We start from the raw sequence: 21,024 nt of genomic DNA, 5'->3' as shown, positions 1-21,024 counted from the left end.
ATGTGATGGAAAGATGTGACCTGCCTATTTGTAACAGGCCTAAAAAATATCTCAGGTGAATTGGCAATCATTAACTATCTGGAAAATTAAGAAAAAAATCCAATAATATATATTTGTTTATCTGATCATTTAGCCTCCTCCGTTATTAATGTCATTATACCTGAAAAATGTAAGTCATATTGACTTACATTAGAATATAATAAAACCTAGATGCAACAAGGATGTTGTTTTCAGTTGATTTTATGTCCATACGGAAGAAAAAAAAAAATTCTCACTAATAGCACAAATGTAGAAACAGGAACACATGGTTTTATTGTCCTCTGCATACAACTCTTATTTTGAGATGCTACCATAAACTGATTCAAAATACATAGGCCAATAAACAATGTGTTTGTATGTTGTAAATGACAAAACAAGAATGTCAAACCCACAGTGTCAAAAGAGCAGGAGTAAAAATAAAAACATTAAAATAAATAAGTGCAGTCAAGAACCAAACTAAATTCTGATTGAATTACCAGGCTACAAGCCATTTGAACATTGTTTTTCAAGTAGTATTTATTTTCAGTAAATCTAAGTAAAAAGAATACCTAGATGATTGGTCATTGGCATTAGTTAATATCTTCTCGTTATCATCCAAAGTGCGCATACAACTTTTAATATCTCATATTTTAGCTGGCATTTTATGCCTGTAAATTGTCCCCGCTGTGCAGTATCATTTGTAATAGCTGTAATAGCTACATTTCGATTGCACTACAGATTCTATTGTTGTAGCCAGAATTGTTTGACTTGTGCAAGTCCTGATTTATAAGTAGGACTAATACAATGGAAGATCCTTTACTTCACTTTAAGGACGGGCCTACATGTATGCATCTCCAAAAATCTTGAAGTTACAAGTCTGTTCCTTGATACGACAAAATAGAAAATAGAGCACTGATTGGGAAGATGCGTCAAACATTGGATTATCAAAACCTTAATCTTTTCAAACCCATGAAATGCATAAAAATGTGTATATGAACGGACATATGAAAATGAAATTGCCGATAGAACAATAGGCAAATGAAGGTGTTCATATAGTGCAATGTCATATAGTGCGCATATAGTGGTGTATTCCATTCCATTCCATTTATCCCACGGTTGAGTGTTAAAATAAGCAGCAGTTCTCCCTTGCAATGCCTTGGCAAGGTCCCATGTCGCTAACGACTCAACAACTGCTAGCTTCGAAGTGATGTCATTCGCAGCCCGCCCTCTTTTCACGTTGTCTGGCATGCTCAGGCCTCAACTGTCTGGCAGCATTCCACCTCTAAACTGGGAGCAGTTAAGGTGAGTCAGCCGTGGGAACGGCAGAGCTCGACGAGACAGAGCCATCTTGTGTAGCCGGGCTGCCACGCAGGGAGGGAGGTGGGGAGTCCTGAAGTCTTCTCCATGTTCTGTTTTCCCTCCTGCTAGACGAATTCCGCCGGTTGATACTGTCCAAGAGTTCGCATGCGGGAAGCCCAGATTTGATTTCCTCCTTGTCCCTCTTTTGTGAAGTTGTCCCTGGTAGGCGCGTCGAGATAACATTGTTTGAAGTCACTGTGTGGCAGCAGTCCACCAGATCTCCGCTCTGATGACGCTTGGCTTGCTGATGCTGTGGCCAGATGGTGTCAGAGGGGTCAGGGTTCAACCAGCTCATCTTTCGCTTCTAGTGGGAGAAATAATAAAATGAAGATAGACAATTAGGAGAAGGCATTGGCACACACACCAACGTGAACATCTCATAACCATACACAGCGCAAGTGGATTACTGAGGCTTAGGAGATGAGTAATGTGTGCTGGGGAACGGTACTGTCCCGACATTTTTAAAGATTCAGTCAATGGCTTGCCTTGACGGGGATATGCAGCTGGTTCTGGCGCCAGCGTGAAGGGCCCAGCACAACGCGCTCATTGGTGGGTGGGATGGAAGACTGAGGCTTTATCTGAGGGAACCACATTCGAAGCAAGATCTCAACCTGGACAATGGTCTGTAGGTACTTTTCACTATGGGCAAAATCAAAACAGAAGGGAATTAATTTATGGAAAATTAGCCACAATAAAAAAAAAGTACAACTGTAAAGCATTATTGCCAGAAGTTTTCATGAAATGATGTGCAATATTGCCACTGCTTACCCCATGTCAGGCTTCTGCAGAATTCCTAAAATCCTCTGCAATCTATCAATGGCAACGCTCTGCTGGAAGCCTGTTAGACCTGAAAATAGACAGAGACTTTGGTTAGAACATGTTGAAAATGAATAAATCTCAATTACAGATTTACAACCCACAGGGCTTTCCCTCACTCCACAGTACATGGAAGAAGCTTGTTATCATGAGAAGGATTACCTTTCTCAAATCGTCCCCTTTTCAGCCCGTTCAGTAGTTCAATCAGCGGTCTGACAAATTTCTGCAAATCGGCACACTGGCGGGAGAGAGAAGGAGAGAACACACATTAAAACCAACAACATGACTCAATGCCGTATTGGTTTCAAGTCAATGTTCAAAGCTTTAGCATGCAGGGTTTACAGGCATTATGTAAGCGGATACATGCTTACTTTCTGAGCGAACGCTGTGTCCCCCGGTGAGACCGAGGAGGAGGCCGGTGTGACAGCTCCGGGGGAGGGGCCCTTGGCAGCCAGTGAAGCCTCGACGGGACACGACTTGCGGCACTGCTTGTCAGAGGAGTGGCCTGGGAAGGGGAAGCCTACCACGGAGGCCCCTGCACCGCAACCGGCCAAGAAGAGCACACTTCCTCCTCTGCTCTCCCCTTCACCCTCGGAGGAGAGGAGGTCGGCCTCATCTTCCGTGTGCTCGCTCTCGCTGAGGAGCAGGCTTGGGGTGGAGGAGAGCGAGTCATAGGACGGCCATTTGGATGACGTGCTCAGCGAATTCATCCCTCAAACCTGGAAAGAAGAGATGGGACGAGGATTTAAAAACAATTCACTATTTGTAATTATATCCCCAAAGGAAAATATAGAGAGCACAGCATGGGGAACATCAGCATTGACATGTAAAAACGTTCAACCTACTGGTAGAACATCACATTACTGAATGCTGAACACCACATTCCACCACCGTTTTTTTTTTTTTTTTCCAGTTATCGACATACGACCCCCGCCCCCATATAATACTGCAATGAAAAAATGACCCCTACACTGAACACAGAACTGTATCAACATCTGGCTACACTTACAGCATACCAGTCCAGAACACAATCTGTAACAGAAAGAAGTGTGTCCAACTCCGATTTAACACGAATAACTAAAGAGGAACAACCACAGGAGATATATACTTAAAACCCTATTTTATTTTAATTATATATAAATTAATCTTACAGTATGAAAATACTGTTACTATACTGTTACTGCTACTGTGTTATTAAAAAAAAGAAAAGTCATATTAGCAAAACGTGTCCCAGTGATTTTGTTACTGTATAATTACTTTAACTTTGCCACTGTAAAACACGGTATTTCCTCGTTATGGCCATATCAAGATATAATAATATGTTACATATATATTGTAACAAAATATAAAAAAAATAAGAATTATGAAACATTTTGACCATAAGCTTTTCCGTTATATCTGTAAACGCAGTTAACCAGAACAAAGGCTTACGACAAACTCACACCAATAATAATGAGTATTATTGTTAAGGAACAACACAATGACAAACCTTAAGCTCTCACCTCAAGTAGTGGATAGTGGATATAACGTAGACAGGAACGCAAATAACGAAGTGACGTTAGCAGATAGTTGCAGGGACTCACAGCCTTTCCCAATGGTAATTCGGTATGTATGTTCTATGTTGCCTGTGATGTTGTCTTGTTCGCTCCCTTTCCCTCCCTTTCTGTCGCCTTTGGATACCCCTTACTTTGTCAGTCCCAGCCTTGGTCAGGAAAACATGTGAAAAACTGACACTTCTCCACGGGCATTACACGTGCTGAATCGAGCGCTGCAATTGGCTGCCATAAATAAGAGTAGCCTCCCATTTGCTCCGAGTTGAACCATTCAGCGACATTCGTAGAGCTGATTGGTTAGTAAAAGTACATGTCAGACCCAGCCCCCGCACGTGTTGATCGTGTGGTGCGCTGGTGTACACATGGTGAACAAAAGACACGCGGCATTATTTTTGTCATGTTGATTTGCACAGTGTTCTCATATCATCATTTAGACAGTTAGAAACGAACTGTATGAAAGTACAAAATATACCAATAAATATACAGACAGAAGAAACTAAATCAAATGCATGCATTGAGTTGATATGCATTTCATAATTCAAACTGCCAATACACTTATTTGGGGCTTAATAGATAGATAGAACCAGTACTTTATTGTATTTCATATCCCAAATTGACATTTAAGTGTTGCAGCAGCATTTCGAATACACTAATTAAATAATAGGTAGGTAGTAGGTAAAAAGGCAGAACAAAGAATTACAAAATATCTACAATAACTACTATACTAGATTTAAAAAACAAAACGTTTTACCATCGGTCAAGATCTTGCTATTTATGTGAAAATGTAATAAAAAATGTGCATTGCCACTCAGAGGGGGACGTTCCTCTCCCGCACAGAAAGTCATAGGAGGCTATTTTGGTGGGCAGGAATTACCTCCTGTAACGGTCCTTACTGAAGCGAGGCTGAAGAGCCTCTGACTGAAGACACTGTTGTCTGACTAGTAAGTCGTGTGTGTGTGTGTGTGTGTGTGTGTGTGTGTGTGTGTGTGTGTGTGTGTGTGTGTGTGTGTGTGTGTGTGTGTGTGTGTGTGTGTGTGTGTGTGTGTGTGTGTGTTGAGCATCTTGTGCACCGTCGTCTCGCCACATTTCCACTAATGATACTAGGCCTTTGTTTCGACATAAATACAACCCCACGCAAATCTAGCTTTATTTGATGACCTTTATTTCTTTACAAATACAAACACATTTTCAACAAAAAGGTAAATTTTTATATAAAATGTAGGCCTATGTCCTTTTTGTTGACTTAAATGTGTTTAAAATGAGTGTTTGATGGGTTCATGATTCCCCCTTGTATCATGTATCTTATCGGTGGTTGTTTATCCCATCGCGTTCAAATATTGTCTATCCACCGGTCTGCTTTCGTCATCCGTATAATGCCCATGAAACATGATTTCAACACAATGGTAAAATTAGCCAAATGTTGGAGAACACAAAGCAGACAGATTCACTCCGTGCATGCACCTTGTTGTGCCCGATGGTTGTAAACGCGAACTTTTACCCAGTATTATCTTCTACATACAATTTTTTATGGGATAAAGCATCGAACATGAAGTGTATATAGATTGCAAATCAACTGAACACTTGTGTAGCACTATTGCTGCATGTTGATCCAATACTTTTAGGACAAACATTAATCAGATGTTATTTTTCTGTATCTTTACTTTCATCCACAAAACAAATGTACATTCATCTTCATATTGAATACAGAATTAATTGGCATTGCTAGGAGGCTGGCCCGCAGCATGTCAATCAACAGTCTACGCTCTACCTACTCCACTTTGCAGTGTTCCAACAGTAATATTGTCATCACAAACACATTCAGATGCTAACCAATGAATCAATGAATGGGCTTCTGGACAGCAATAATGAAAACATAAGGTATATCTTTTTTTTATTTACAGTTAGTTTTTGGGAAAACCAGCCACGTTGATGAAAGCAAAGTTAAAAACGGATCCTACCTAAACAGCAGTTGCATTACCGAGTTCATGCAATGTTATGTGTGCTAAACATGATACAATGCAAAATTGTTATAAAAACAAATCTGGAGATGTAACAGAGCCAAAATCAATCATCTGAGTGTAGCAATATAGTATATTAAAACATATTCCAAGCACTGCCAATTATTTAAATAACATGGAAAATTCTGTCAAAAAGATGCACATATTTCCTTTTACATCTTGGATATACATCTGTCAATGAATAGCAGGACCCACTCCTGTTATATTCTTCAAAGTTTATTCATCAAGGAATTCATCACTTTCATTTTTCTTGGTTTAACCACATGGTCCACGCAGTATCAATCCTAGCGTTTCCTTTTATTTAACAGCCCACCCAGGCATCGTCTCTGTACGTCCTGGAGACGAAGGCTATCTTCCTGGCCATGTCGGAGTTGTAGATACGCTTGCAGTTCTCAAAGTTCTTCCTCTGTCGCTCTCGGCATGGCTTCTCAAAGTAGCGTTTCCGCTTCACAGCCTCAATGATGCCATCGTGAGCCAGGACTCTTGAGAACAGAGACAAATATACATTAAGAATGTCATATGGAAAAAATGAACCTGAGAGATTAAATAATTGACATTGCTCACAGCCAAAGTGGCACGAAAAGACAGAATATGTGTCGTTTGTTGATTAGCTAAAAAAGGTACCACTTCAAATTACTGTCCAGGTGAGATATTTTTTGCAAGTAAAACCCTTTTATCCATGTCCATTGAACACTGCTTGTGGATTGCTACCCAACAACTAATGATTAATACAAATACGCAGCTTTGTATAAATTATTATGATAAAAAATCTTTCCTTGCACTTCCATTTTCTTGACAGCAAAAATAAAAAAACGTTTTACATTTGTGTAAACTAAGGCTATAGAATTGATAGAATTTAGATTTGGTATTCCATACACAAGCAAAATATTAGGTAATATATGTATCGCCAACTAGTTATAATCGTAACAGTGTTTTAATTAAATGTATTAGCACCAGTCACTTTACTAGTTTCGCCTCTACCAACTAGGCCTGGGCAATAAACCAATAAATTATCGTATCGTGATAGACTTTTGATCAATATCAATATAAATCATGTTCAATATATCGATAAGGTACTGGACCACCGAATCTAGCAGCTGGGTTTGTTACACAAACACGGTTCCATACTTATTTACAATATGAGTGTTTTTCATTGACGCATCGACATTGGAGTATTTATCAATGAAGAACAGTGAAAGGTCATATTAAGTGTTAACAGAAGTGTTTACATCCATGGTAATTCCTAGTATTTTTAGGTCATTAAAATCATCAAGTTATCGATATCGATCAATATGATCAAGTTATATTGTGATACGTCTTTCAGCCATATTGCCCAGGCCTACTACCAACCTACTCTCACTCTATGAAGAGGGGTGTGTGTTTTTGATAATATGGTATTATAAAAGACGATACCATAGCAGTTTTAAAGCCACTGTGCCCTTCATTTAAGGATTCTGTACACTTCCTATGTCATTAGATCATGATTATTTCAACAAACAATCATCCATTATATGAATAAACAACATCTAGATTCTAGGGCATTAGTTATGTTGCACAGCTTCGGGTACTTTGACATTGAACCGGAGCGGAAGTTAGCAAGCGGTAAATATGTACAGAATTACAATTGTCTTCCTGGTTTCGAAAAAAAAATACAAACTATAATAAATAACTTAATATTTCCACCTGTTTAACGTCTTGTACGCGGCGTCGACATTGCCTTCTTGAACCATTACTGTACGTGCAACGAAGCGGAGATGGTTTGCCATGTTTAGTCGGTAGTGTTCCCAGAAAATGGACCGGGCAGAAACAAACTCGTTCTTCTTCCTCGTTAATTTGCGGATTGAAACTTGTTTAGAGGTGCATATATCGCCCCCAATGCACTGGAGTGTAAAGTCAAATCCTACATATCAGAGACACTATAGAAGGACTTTGTACATATTCTAGATCAGTGGTTCTCAAACTTTGTATACAGCGTACCACCTCAGAAAGTATTTGTCTACAAGTACCACCATTATGACCGATGTTATAAAATATAACTAAATACTGTAACGTAGGCCTGCGGCCATATACAGATTATGCACGCTAACGCATGAGGCACATTTAACAATTGTATACCAACAACCTTTTTTTGAAAAAGCCTTATTATACAATTATACGATTAATGAGAAGGCTGCGGGTTCGGTTGTAAGATGGCGATTGAGATGCGATGGTTTCATTTCTAAGAACATACCACCTGTGCTCGGTTCACTGTCACCGTTTTTTACAGTTCTACTAGAAATATTCTCCTGTCTGCACTTCACTTCCAAATAGTTCCCGTTTAGAGCCACGGTCGCAGTGTTTTTAAACAATTCATAATTTTAGCACTTACATCTTGCCGTCAGTTTTCAACAAATGATATTGAAATAAAAAGGAAAGGCAAAACTTATTTTAAACCCGATTTTAATGATCGTGTGCGCGTGTCTACGATAGCATAGGGTGACGCACGGCAGCTGACGTACTATCACAGTGGAACGGTGAAGAAATGTTACTATCCAATCAGCGACAAGGGGATGAGTAGAGGGTGACGTTGGTACTGATTGAGATTAAAAGATTGAACTCCCGTCCCGGGCCAAGATATTTATGTGCATATAGGTTAAAAATAACTTATTCCTACATTACGAGAGCAATCTCTCCTGGTATCTGCCTACTTAAACTAAACCTAACTATCTTCTGATCAGGGCCGTATTAAATGCATTGATGGCCCTAGGCAGACTTGATGCCCCCCCCCCCCCCCCCCCCCCCCCCCACACGCACACACACACACACACACGCTTTTTTGAATTGTCACATGATTATTATGCCCATTCAAAGCAAGGAGTCGTGGCAGGCAGTCACTGGCAGTGGACCCAGCAGGATGGCTAGGCAGGCCAGGCAAGCAGGACCAGGCAGGCTGGCGAATAGGTGAGCTGATAACCAGGCAGAATAGGTGGACAGGTAGACAGCGAGATGGCTGGGTCTGGATCCTAGTGAATAAGGAATACTAATATTAGTAACCAGTGGCGCCTGGTGGTTTTTAAAGTGAGGGAGGAAGGACTGCACGCTTGGTTGCCATTGGCCTGCTTGCACTGTTAGTGGCATATGGTGGCCTAAGTATGTGAGAATCAAGTTGTTTCAGGGTGTTTTGGTGAACTACAAAATAGAAATTATACAAATCCACCAGTGGCAGCATTGTACTTTGAAAGCTGGTGGGCAGCATGTCTTGGACTACAACAGCAGAAGGAAAGGATGCAAAGCCAATTAGTAAAATCAGGCCTATCTGGGCCTATCATTGGGCCTATTTTTGCCCTCATGACTGAAGCTATTGGTTGTAATTTGGCTATGTTTATTTTCAGCTACAATTGTTTTAAGAAAAATTAAGACACAAGACCAAAGTGTAGAGTGCTACATTACGAGAGCAATCCCTCCTGGTACCTGCCTACTTAAACTAAACCAAACTATCTTCTGAGGTGTGCCAGGCTCAAGGCGACTTTAAAGGCAAAACGTCAGACCTTCAGTTGCTACCGAAAGATCTGACAGCCTACCCCCAACAGAGACCATGTCTCCACCCAGATTTACCCGAAAATAAAAAAGGGAAAATAACAAATGAGTGGACTGTTGGCAGGACAAAATGATTCAGCCCAGTTGGCCCACTCCCTCACTAACCAGGAGGAATCACTGGAAAGCACTCAAACACTATACTTGACATACTCACTATGTGGAAGAATCAAACCAGTACACTGCCACGGTGCTCCTAAAACAGACCTCTGACACTACAGCAGCAAGCTAAACAGACTAGGGCTTAAATACAACAAACCTCATCCGGCTCGGATAGCGATCCCGGACGAGCCCCCATTATTATGTTACCCGTAATAACAAAACCATAATACTCTGATTGGATTGTATTTGGATGTATAATGGAGCAAGTATAGAGCAGCAAGATAGAGCTATTCTTTCAAAAACAGTCGGGATTTCCAGAATAACATGTCCATGTCACTCCCTGTATGTCTCTTCCACTATGTTAAAAAACAAAACAAAATTATCTTCCAGTTCCTTTTGAGAAATGAAACCCATTATATCAGAAAATCACAGTTAGTTAAAGAACATGATAAGGGTGGTATTAAAGCATTGGGTTTTGAATCAATGTTTGGGACCTTCGAGGTTAAATGGCTGAAAACATATTTGTCACAACCTGATTCAATGTGGTTTCATATACCTAGATCTCTATTTAAGAAAATAGGAGGGCTTTACAAACAAATCCAAATCCTGGAAAATGATATTTACCCTCAACGTTTCTCCCCATGGCTCTACCCTATGGGATAACAGGGTCATTACAGTTAATAGAAAATCTGTGTTTTTGAATGAGTGGTATAAATGGGGCATAGTATTTTTTTTGGAATAAATAGCCTTTTTGTACAAATATAATCTAAACTGTTCTCTTAGGGAATATAATAAGATTTGTAAAGCGATAGCGCTACCATTAATGCAGCTAATTCAAAACACCTTGTTGTATTCTAGAACAAGACCTTTGCCATCCTTGCCAAATTTAGTAATTAATCAATGCAACTATAGAACATGTAATAACACATTTATTGGTGCAGTTTTGAAATCTGGAATATTTTTTGATTATAACAGAGGATTATGTGTACAAGTTCCAAATAGGGATGCCATGCCCATATTTATGTACCCTGGAAATCCAGAATTCTCACTAGAGCACAATTTGAATTTGCCCAGCGAGTCCTCTGGGAACGAGCAATATACTCACTCCCCGATTCCCCTGGCACAGAACATTAACCAATCACATCGGTGTATCTGATATAGGTGGGCCAAAGGCATTGCTGTTTTACCGTCCGGATATGGCAAGAGTCTTATCTATTGGTTAGCTCAGTTGGTCTGGAATACGTCACTCCTGGTATTCTTCTGATTGGTCATAGTTTTATCCAATTGCATGCACACTGTAAAAAATAAAAAGTTAATTCAACTTGAAATGTCAAGGAAACTGTCTGCACAGGATTTTTGGGTTTTCATGTCAACTCAAACTTCTACGTTTTGAGGAAAATATCACACAGTTGTGCCAACTTAATTCTTATAGTTGTACCAGCTAATAAATAACTTATACAAATCTAGTTGTACACACTAAGAATTCTAAGTTAATATTATATTGAATAATTAATGTGTAAAAACATCCATTTTGAGTTTTTTTTACAAAGGAAATCCTATCCTAACAATTACACAAACAGACAATAAACCAGCCTTTTCATTTTAAACCATTTTGCATTTTGTTTATTTTTCACCATGAGGGTAATAAACAGCTTTCAAACTTAGGATTCATAGGATCCCATATGGCTGCATGCAACATAAACTGGGGAGACCACGCTGTTTCAACAACAATAAAGAATTTATTTTGAAATAAATATAATAAGAAGTGTGGTGCAAGTCAGTATTAATGAAAGTAACCAAAAAGGTCAGGCGAAGATCAGTCCATGTGTTACAAACAAAGGACCAAAGGAAATCAAATGCCTGGAGGAGGGAGAAGCCAGAGGGGTGTTCCACAAAGCCGGTTTTATCACTTACCCAGCTAAGTTAACCCAGGGTTAGCGGCAACCCTAGGTTTTCCGTTCCAAAATGACCACGGCATGTAAGTTGCTATGGAAACATATGCTCTCAATCAAACCTGGTCGGAGCAGGTTTTGCGCAGGTTAAGTTTGGAAGATAACCCGGTTTTGCTCAGAGTAGGCTATTTAAACCCACGTTTATCGCAGCTTTTACGTGTTCGCCTATTGATATCGGAGCGCAAATAATTTGTGCAATTCACAGAGAGATTAATTAGACCACGGCTCGACATATTGTCCTTTCCGGATGACTTTTTGCTGGAGAGATATAGTTTTTCACGTGATTCTTTGATATATTTAAATAGCCTTCTCCAACCCTACATTGCAAATGTTACCAATCGTGGATCTGCCCTCAGTTCACTACAAACAATTTGCATAGCTTTCCGTTTTTTTGCGACGGGTAGCTTTTTGTACAGTGTAGGAGATGCTGAGCACATAGGCAAAGCTACCGTCTGCCGCTCCGTGCGTCTGTCTTGCGCTGAAGCGGTTGTTGCGTAACTTCATGGAGTTTCACCAACTTGCAGGTCAGCATTATCTACTTTAAGTGTTCCCAAATGGCTCCGAAATTATCCTTGTTGACTTTTCATCTGGGTGTTATATTTCAGGATTTCCTAATGTAATTGGGTGCATTGATGGCACACATCCAATGTGAGCAATACATTTCAACAGGGTGCGTTGCATTATTAACATATCATAGACCTCATATAATTGTTGTGCTTGTGCAAGATAGCTCAAAGTTTGTATTTGATCGCAGGGCAATTCGATGGGGATCTCCTAGGAGATCGAGGGTATCAATGCCTCCCGACGCTCATCACCCCGTACCCTAATCCCGCTCCTGGACCACAGACAACATTTAACCTGGCACACAGCAGAACCCGCGTCAAGATTGAAAATACATTCTGGATATTGAAGTCCAGATTCCAATGCCTACGTGGACTAAGAGTTTGTCCGGAACGGGCATGCGATGTAATTGTTGCATGCGCCGTCCTCCACAATATAGCCACTCTGCGCAAAGAGATGCCTCCCCACTTTACCCGTTCCTCGAGGAGGAACACATTCGCAAATGTTTGTAAGGGCTGACAAAGGATGCGAGACCACATTTGCAGAAATCATTTAAATAAAAAATAATAATAAAAACACTTTTCTTCCATCATTTTTATTCTTTAGTTGCTGAGGGAGGAAAAATAATAATTAGTACCTTGATCGGTAAAATATGCGGCCCGTTTCGCCATTTTGATCAGGATTTCCATGATCCATACATCACGTCTTTATAGGTTTGCCGTGAACGCGCACAACCCTGTGTTAACCAACCCCGTGTTGATTGAACTAATTCATAACCGGTGCTGTGGAACAGACAGCTCTGGGTTAGTCGGCACAGGATCGGACAACCTAGAGTTCAGCGTTAACTCTGTGTTTGTTAAACCTCCGTTCTTGGAACACCCCTCAGGTCTGTTGTCTGGGCAGGCTCTATATACTGCGGTCCCGGTCCAACCCACACCTGCTGACAATCTCCTAATTAGTAGGGAGAGCAACACAGGCATACAAACAGCAGAGGCGGGGTCAAAGACCCACCTGGGTCATCACATCCCCCCTTAAAACAGAAGCCCACCTAGATGGGATACTGTACCAAAGAAACAATCAAAATAAATCAATCAATAACCAATCAATCCAAAACAAGTAGAAACAACCAAAAACAACAAAAACTCAACCACCACCAGCTATCTCCAACCAACACATACACACTACCACTCCTCTCGCCCACCAGTCTCCCGACCTCCTGTCCCACAGCAAAACCGGGGCCGAGCACTTTAAGAGGGACAGGGGAGGAGTGAAATAATAACATGCATGAAATCAACCACCTAGTCCACCACCTGCGGGCGCTAACGCATGGGAAGTTGGAACCATAGGATTCAATTCTTATTTGTTTATTTTGCCAACTCAGTTTATGGAGTGAGATCAACTTTTAACCAGAAACGTTTGGAAGTTAGTTGAAACAGCTCAAATAAACAGTTTACAGTGCAACTTGTAGTTTTATATTTACTCAACGTAAAAATCATTTTAAGACCAGCAATTTCAAGTTATCGTTTTTACAGGGCAGTGATATTTTCAAATCCATGCTTGGTGCCACCCCTCGAGTTGGGCCATTTTCATTACTTGTTGCCAGACCCTACCGCCTTCTAGATGTGGGTCTGGATTTCCAGGCTAATATTTACGTGCATATATGTTAAAAAGTAACTCATTCCATTAGTAAAATAGAACTGTAATGAGCTTTGTTGTGTTAATGCTGCTGAGATTTGACCATGGTGCAGGCTTACAAAGTTTTTTTTTAAACGTGATATTCTGCAAAATAAACTAGTATATTATTCTTAAGGGGCATTATTTGCGAAGTGATCCCAAGGCATCTGATGAAAAATAAAGCATGTGAACCCCTTCAGTTGCCGTCAGATCTTTAGCTCCATGGTGAAAGTAAAATTGTTGAGTAGAAAGATTCCAATTTCGCGAAGTGAGCTTCAAACAGTTTTGTCCCTCCTAGACAAAATAACACACAAGTAACAAAAGTTAGGCCAATTTTCTTTGGTTTTCCCAATGAAACAATATTAAAAGGTTCTGTTGGTAAGATTTGAGAGCTTTGATTTGAGTGTAATTAGTTAGAAATGCCATAGCCATCCGTCAGCTATTAGTGAACTGTTAATATCGGCATTGAGTTGACTGCCTCTCTTCGACTGAGCCCATTTATATTGAGGCCACTCCTGGCTGATATCTGACCAATCAGGGCAGTTATTCCCTGCTTGGTTCGGGGACTTCATCTTGCCTGTCAATCACAGGTGCTTGAAGTGCAACACTTCTCCTTATGGAGCGACAGAGCAGAGAGGTAGAGGATGATTTTGGGTTGTTTAGTTTCATAATCTTGCTTTCCACTGCTCCTTCTTTACAACTCTCAAATCTTACAAACTGTACAGCAGCTATTAAGTTATACCTAAATCAATGGTGACACACACTTAAAAAATTACCTCGGCTACTTTGCAAATCAAGGCCTTGCCAATACCTTTACCTGAAATAAAAATGATGATCATTTTAAAAACTGTAAATTAAGTTGAACATACTCATATTATTGTCTGAATACTGTTTACTTTACTTACTGTTTACTGTTTACTATATTGCTTAATTGGATATGCATATAGATATTAATTCAGTGCCAAAGAATCTTACCGTGGAATTCTGGCATCACATACAGGCTCTCTAAATATGACGATGGTCCACTGAACATACTGTAGGTAGAATAGTGGAGGGCAATACCCACCACAGTGTGTCCTAAACATGAACACAATGCTTATTGGATGATCAAACTCTATAAGTATACCGCCATTATAATACTGCATTGCTGCCCATTGAGAAACATATTGCTCCATTGCGCAGGGAATGTATGTATTAACAAGGACTAATTGATACAAATTAAATACTTAAATTACAGGCATCCTAAATTAAATACAAATAAGTGTAACAATTATTTTCCTCCAATCATGTTGCTTTCTTTGTTTGTGGTCAGGACTCACTCCTGTTTAGGGTTAAGCTAGGGCTAGTTATATAGCCCATATAGTTATATATTTAAATAACAGTTAAATAACTGCCTGTTATTTGAAGATATTAGATTATCCTGTCAATCTTTTGTTTTTTAAATGGAATTCCAGCTGATGTACATCACAGCCTTGCATTTAAACGGCGCTAAATATATAAACTTGCCTTTGTTTCGGTCAATGGCCTCACCTATACAAAACATGTATACGTCTATATACATAGTCTATATAGATATACATAAGTATAGAATGTCAGAGTGATGTTTACCCTCTTGGGCCTTATTCTCTACAGGAACTTCTGCAAGAAGACATTGAAATAAAGGATTGGGACCAAACCCGTCACGCTCCAACTCTGGTAAAACAGAAAAGTGTTCAACATTAAACAAGCAGCGATATGATTGATGTAAGCATGTTGTCATAATCAGTCACTATTGTGTCATGTGTGGCATAAAGTTACCTTCAGTTGATATCTTGTATTGGTCAGGTACTTTTAACCAAACTGCCAACTCCTATAAAAAGAGAGTTACATTTCAGAAGGCACAGGAGGATTAAGGGAAACAAGGATAGAGCTGCCAGCAATCTTAAGAGAAACTTCAGAGGCCTACCATCATTCTTCCAGTAGCATATGGCGTGTATAGGAGGAAGAGTATTCCGGGAATTTCGTTTTTTACTCAAATTTAATTAGAAATTTACTTAGAACCTGCTAACCTGGTTTGAGGGCCCTTTACCCTTGAGCAGTAGTCATATTTTCCAATAATTTACCTACCTTACATATTGTTTTATTGGATCTTATCATATGTCTTTAATATGATACATTTTAATGAAACAAGGCTGATTCAAGGCCTTGTAGATGAATTAAAACCAAAATATATCAAATAGTATATTCTCTAATAGTTTTTGGATAAATAATGTTGTCCATTTAAGTAATGCGAAGACTATTTAATGGTTAATGACATATATATATATATATATATAAAAAAAATTTTTTGCAGTATTGTACGATTTGTACAAGAAAAGTATGAAAACATCTATGCAATTTCCCTTACCTTTAACATTCTTGCAATTTCTTTGCAGTCATCCTTTTGAGCCACGCGTAGTATGAAACTTTTCAAACTCATATTCCAAAAAAAGAAAAATGAGAAGTTCAATGGACTGATGAGTGTACTCTCAACGTGAAGTGGAGAGTACAAGTTGTGTCTGCAAGTTGTGTAAATCATCCGCCCAAGTTCGCCAAAGCTGCCAAAAACCTGTCATGCTAGTTGTATGAGTATGAGTCCAAAATACAAATTTAACCTCACCCTGTAACAAAGTGTAAAAAAGTAGTCCAATACTTGATACATGATACTTATGTCGTAAAAATCAAGATACTCATATAAACGCGATACGAGAATAGTTTGCTATTCGAGAGAAATTCAAATAACAGTTTAATATTTAATCTTTTACTTGTATTATGTGTTTTTTAGGTTTTATACCCGATCCAGTAGAGAGCGCTAATTCACTACAGAAGTGGGGGCGAAACAGGGTTACGGCTGACGAAGAAGAGCATGCGCCAGAGAGAGCAACAAGAAGTTCAAAATGGGGCTTGAAAGTACTATGGTCTGGTAAGAATGATACAAAAAACTATTTATGTCATTGCATTTATTGAGTATACATTGATTTTGAGTAAATAACAATGGGAATTTGGTCTTAATCCAAATCTAAACGAGTCACGTTAGCTAGGTAATGTATTCACTCCTGCTACATGGACTGAGTCATTGTAGCTAACGCTAGCTATCGTCAGGCTTTACTCGTCGCATTTAAGGCACTATTTATGTTTTCCACAAGAAGATGGATATAACCTGTCTTTACTACTTTACTACGGTTGACTATTGCGCACCTGCCTCAGGCTGAATATAGTGTTAGTAAATACTGAAACCGGTAGGCCTCCAATATCCCTTCATTCTTTGAGGGAGAGCCGATCACTTCTTTAACATTTCCTTTTCAATTTCGTTGTTGTTTAACGGCAATACAGACGCTATGTTGTTATTGCTGTTCATTTAAGTAATCGTCAAATGAACACCTTTACGTCTGTGAAAAACGAAGTAGTTCCGTCATAAGACATTTATTCTCCCCCTCCCCCCACCAGTGTGGACAACAGTGAGTACATGAGGAATGGAGATTTCCTACCCACACGTCTACAGGCTCAGCAGGATGCTGTCAACATCGTTTGCCACTCCAAAACACGTAGCAACCCAGAGAACAACGTTGGACTCATCACCATGGCAAAGTAATCCATCCGAATGACTTATGTTTCATGCTATGACTATTGTTCATAAAGTTAAAAAAAAGTCAAAATCTCAACACTAATATTTGCCATTCGATTATGATGGTTCTAAAGTGAAAGCCTTGATATTTCCTGTTTCTCTACAGTAACTGTGAAGTCCTGACCACGTTGACCCCAGATATGGGTCGAATCCTGTCCAAACTACATGCTATCACACCCCGTGGCAATATCTGCTTTTGCACTGGCATCAGAGTGGCTCATGTGAGAAACTTTCGTTCAGAATTTTTGCTCTCAGATACCAATGCTACTCAGTTCAGTTACTATGGAGACTCATTCTGTGAACCTTACATGAGCAAACCTGGTAAATCGCATGAGCTCTGAGATAATCTTCAGAGCTTTAGCATTATATCTTGTTTATTCTTTTCAAGATTTTATCAATGAACTTAAACTGTCTACATTGGTATGTAGGTAAAATATAAACCCTCCTAGTTACATGCTTAAAAAGTATGTTAAACCCACCTGCGCCCTCATCAGAAGGCTATTTTAACAGTGATGTGACATGATTCCATGATGAATTAGCTTTTCAGGATGCAATAGATGAGGGCTTTGAAGCCTGTCAAACATGCATTGTTCAGGTTTCCGATATGTCAGATTTTACAAATTCAATATGGAAATCAGATGTTGTGAAATGGAAAATCCTGAAATCCCCATGTGCAGCAAAGAGCTAGTTCTATTCAGAGTTCTGGTTTAAGTTTTAAGATATTTAACCTGCTATTTTGTAACCCCCGATATTCAAAACATTGACTCTTTTATTCTAGTTGGCACTCAAACACAGGCAGGGGAAAAACCACAAGATGAGGATTATTGCATTTGTCGGAAGTCCTGTGGAGGACAACGAGAAAGATGTGAGCATACAAAAGAAATCCATTTTATAATTTAAACATTTTCGCTATTTTTCTCTCCTGCTGTACACTTGTTGCTTTGTTCCATCAACTTACCCTATTTTTGTTCCAACCATAAAGCTTGTTAAACTGGCCAAACGTTTGAAAAAAGAGAAGGTCAATGTGGATATCATCAACTTTGGTGAAGAGGTGAGAAGACATGTTAGTTTGTCACAACTTGGTTAGTTTCTGCTCCAAAACCAAGACGGTATCGCATGGGATCTCAAAAGAAAATAACTTGAATGCCAAGCATCTTTCATTCCGATATCTGTCTTTTTTTACATTGCCATCTTTCCGCCCCCGTTTCTGCCCATGTTGCGGCCGTCCAGGAATTAAACACAGAGAAGCTGACTACTTTCATCAACACCCTGAATGGGAAAGAGGGAACGGGCTCTCACCTGGTCACCGTTCCTCCAGGCCCCAGCCTCGCCGACACACTGCTGTCCTCACCCATCCTGGCCGGGGAGGGTGGTGCCATGATGGGCCTCGGGGCCAGCGACTTTGAGTTTGGCGTGGACCCCAGTGCTGACCCAGAGCTGGCACTGGTAAGACGACGCTTGACATTCTAGTTCATCATTGGCACACTTAGACGGCCCTTATTTACACGCTGTAGGTTATAGTATAGCTGGAGTCCACCAATATGGTCAGCGTGTGAGCCTCGGATATGTCCACTTATCCATGACATGGTGTATGCCTTCCCCCCCCCCCCCCACCAGGCGCTGCGCGTGTCCATGGAGGAGCAGAGACAGAGGCAGGAGGAGGAGAGCCGTAGAGCAGCAGTGGCCTCTGTAACGGATGCCAGCATGCCTGTGTCAACACCAGAGGGTAAAACACACACACACACAGGGATGTCTGAATTATTTGTAAACATTACAATATGAAGAGCTCTTGTTGTTTGCAAAGTGCTTTGACAGGGAACTGAAAGCAACATAATTAGGAATGTTAAACAATAATAAATAAATGGAAATTTTGATTTAAAAATATGGCTGCAGGGGCTTATGGAGGGAAATAACGCTTAAATGTTGACGTTTGAAAGGGCATGAGAAGGTTGCACATCCGTCACTGATTGGATTGGATATGGTTTGTTGCAGAACCAGAGGAGGCCTGGCTGAAGACGGCCGAGGCTCAGCCAGAGACCGGTGTCAAGGCGCTCCCAGACTTCAGCAGCATGACTGAGGAGGAGCAGATTGCATACGCCATGCAGATGTCTCTCTCCGGTGGAGGTACGCTGAGCCATGCATGTCCACGGCGGCGCCGCATGTTCCCTATAGACTGCTTTTACGTTCAGGTCAAAGCTGGTTGAAGAAGGTCGACAGAATGCCTGCAAAAATACCTGTCTAAGTGAAAAATTTCATGTTTAACCAAACTTCAAATTCAACATGGTTAATTCCTAATGGCAAACACCAGTTAAACACCAACTCATGATAATTGGCAACCTTGGCATGCAGCAGTAGCTTGTTCACAAAACAAATGCTCATGACTTAGAACAGCACCACATATAAGGCAGGCCTTTATAACTGAAGTTTGGTGCAGGGGGGTGGCCTCCTACACAATGCTATCATGTTTAAAAAACTCAGTAGGCCTATACTGCATGTAAAGATGCCAGTGGAATCTCTTTAATGGGATATTCTTCTTTGTATTGCCATTAGAATACGGAGACATGGATACCGCAGCCGCGATGGACACGACAGAAACAGCCAAGGTGAAGTATTCACATGCAGCAATTCACTGTGCATCCCAAGGGCTCGACTCACTCTTGCCTGGCCAACGGCACCATGTGGCCAATTGTGGTATTGCAACAATAGGCAGGAAAGGGACCCATTCTCTAAAACAAAGAATTTTCACCTTTTAATTCATTTATAAAAAAAAATATTTTCCAAATTTAGATCTCTAATTTCTCCACGTCATCTGAAGCAGAATCTTCAATATGCCAGGAAGTGCTATGTGCACAATGTAATATTTAAGGCTCCATGTGAAAGTATATGGAAAAGTAATGACCAGGTTCAGGGTACCCATGTGCTGTTGGGTATATAACTTGGAACCATATTATTATTTTATAGGCCAGATTATCCAGCATGTTGACATTGTGTCGTAATTAATGTTGATACATCTTTCTAACTAACACAAGCTGTTTATATTCAGGAGGAAGATGACTATGATGTGATGCAAGACCCAGAGTTCCTTCAGAGTGTCTTGGAGAATCTCCCGGGTGTGGACCCAAACAACGAGGCCATTCGCAACGCCATGGGCTCTCTGGCCTCCCAGACAGGAAGCCAAAAGGATGGCAAAAAGGACGAGGAGGAAAAAAAGAAATAAGGAAGCAAGGAGTGAGAGCTCTTGGATTGAGGCCCCAAACAGACAAGATAAAACATGATAATTGCATACTACCGCAGGTTAATGAAAATATACATATATAAATACTGTTATTACTTTGGCCTAGCCCTCTCCCTTGCATTACATCTGTCGCTTTATTTTCTATATTCGGAATGGAATTGGTTGGACAACCAGTATTAAAAACCACAATAACATAGTATTTGTATTAAATCTGGAGTATACAGTTGACAAACCCAATAATATCTAGGGGTGTAAGTATATCGTGGCCTACACTGATTGCCTTTTGCTTCCTTTACTTGAAGTGTACAGGCTGTCATACCAAATTAGTTAATGTTGTATTTAGGAATACCAAAATTCTGACGTAAATTTTTCCTACTCACTTAGTTTTCTTTTGCAATAAAAATGTGTATTGAATTATTGTTTCCTTCAGAAGTTCTTTGAGTGGTTCATTGAAAATATGTGTAAAGGCAGGTTTTCCCTTATTTGTGTGTAGTGATGTTGGCCCAAGCGTTGTTAACGT

At 40.1% G+C, this 21,024-nt stretch overlaps 3 protein-coding genes across 3 annotated transcripts; 1 reads left to right on the top strand and 2 right to left on the bottom strand.

Moving 5' to 3' along the window:
* Positions 1 to 296: 296 nt before the first annotated feature.
* On the bottom strand, positions 297 to 3,863 carry ciarta (circadian associated repressor of transcription a). Its single transcript, XM_084484567.1, has 6 exons — positions 3,696 to 3,863; positions 2,565 to 2,912; positions 2,356 to 2,431; positions 2,146 to 2,224; positions 1,863 to 2,016; positions 297 to 1,681 (listed from the first exon to the last, which is right to left on the bottom strand). The coding sequence occupies exons 2-6, from the start codon at positions 2,901 to 2,903 to the stop codon at positions 1,316 to 1,318; spliced, it is 1,014 nt and encodes a 337-aa protein (XP_084340693.1). The 5' UTR covers positions 2,904 to 2,912; positions 3,696 to 3,863; the 3' UTR covers positions 297 to 1,315.
* A 1,623-nt stretch (positions 3,864 to 5,486) lies between these two features.
* mrps21 (mitochondrial ribosomal protein S21) lies at positions 5,487 to 7,580 on the bottom strand. Its single transcript, XM_084484424.1, has 2 exons — positions 7,448 to 7,580; positions 5,487 to 6,246 (listed from the first exon to the last, which is right to left on the bottom strand). Exons 1-2 carry the CDS (start codon positions 7,528 to 7,530, stop codon positions 6,066 to 6,068), a joined length of 264 nt encoding a protein of 87 aa, XP_084340550.1. The 5' UTR covers positions 7,531 to 7,580; the 3' UTR covers positions 5,487 to 6,065.
* Positions 7,581 to 16,429: 8,849 nt separating this feature from the next.
* On the top strand, positions 16,430 to 20,912 carry LOC311365131 (26S proteasome non-ATPase regulatory subunit 4-like). The gene is made up of 10 exons (XM_084484650.1): positions 16,430 to 16,567; positions 17,092 to 17,232; positions 17,376 to 17,490; positions 18,048 to 18,134; positions 18,252 to 18,320; positions 18,500 to 18,715; positions 18,887 to 18,995; positions 19,262 to 19,393; positions 19,820 to 19,872; positions 20,313 to 20,912. The coding sequence occupies exons 1-10, from the start codon at positions 16,542 to 16,544 to the stop codon at positions 20,484 to 20,486; spliced, it is 1,122 nt and encodes a 373-aa protein (XP_084340776.1). The 5' UTR covers positions 16,430 to 16,541; the 3' UTR covers positions 20,487 to 20,912.
* Positions 20,913 to 21,024: the final 112 nt, after the last annotated feature.

This window comes from Micromesistius poutassou (assembly GCF_964030765.1).
Source record: "Micromesistius poutassou genome assembly, chromosome: 20".
NCBI lineage: Eukaryota > Metazoa > Chordata > Actinopteri > Gadiformes > Gadidae > Micromesistius > Micromesistius poutassou.
The sequence above is the reverse complement of the archived record's forward strand: the minus strand, read 5'-3'. Positions and strand labels throughout refer to the sequence as shown.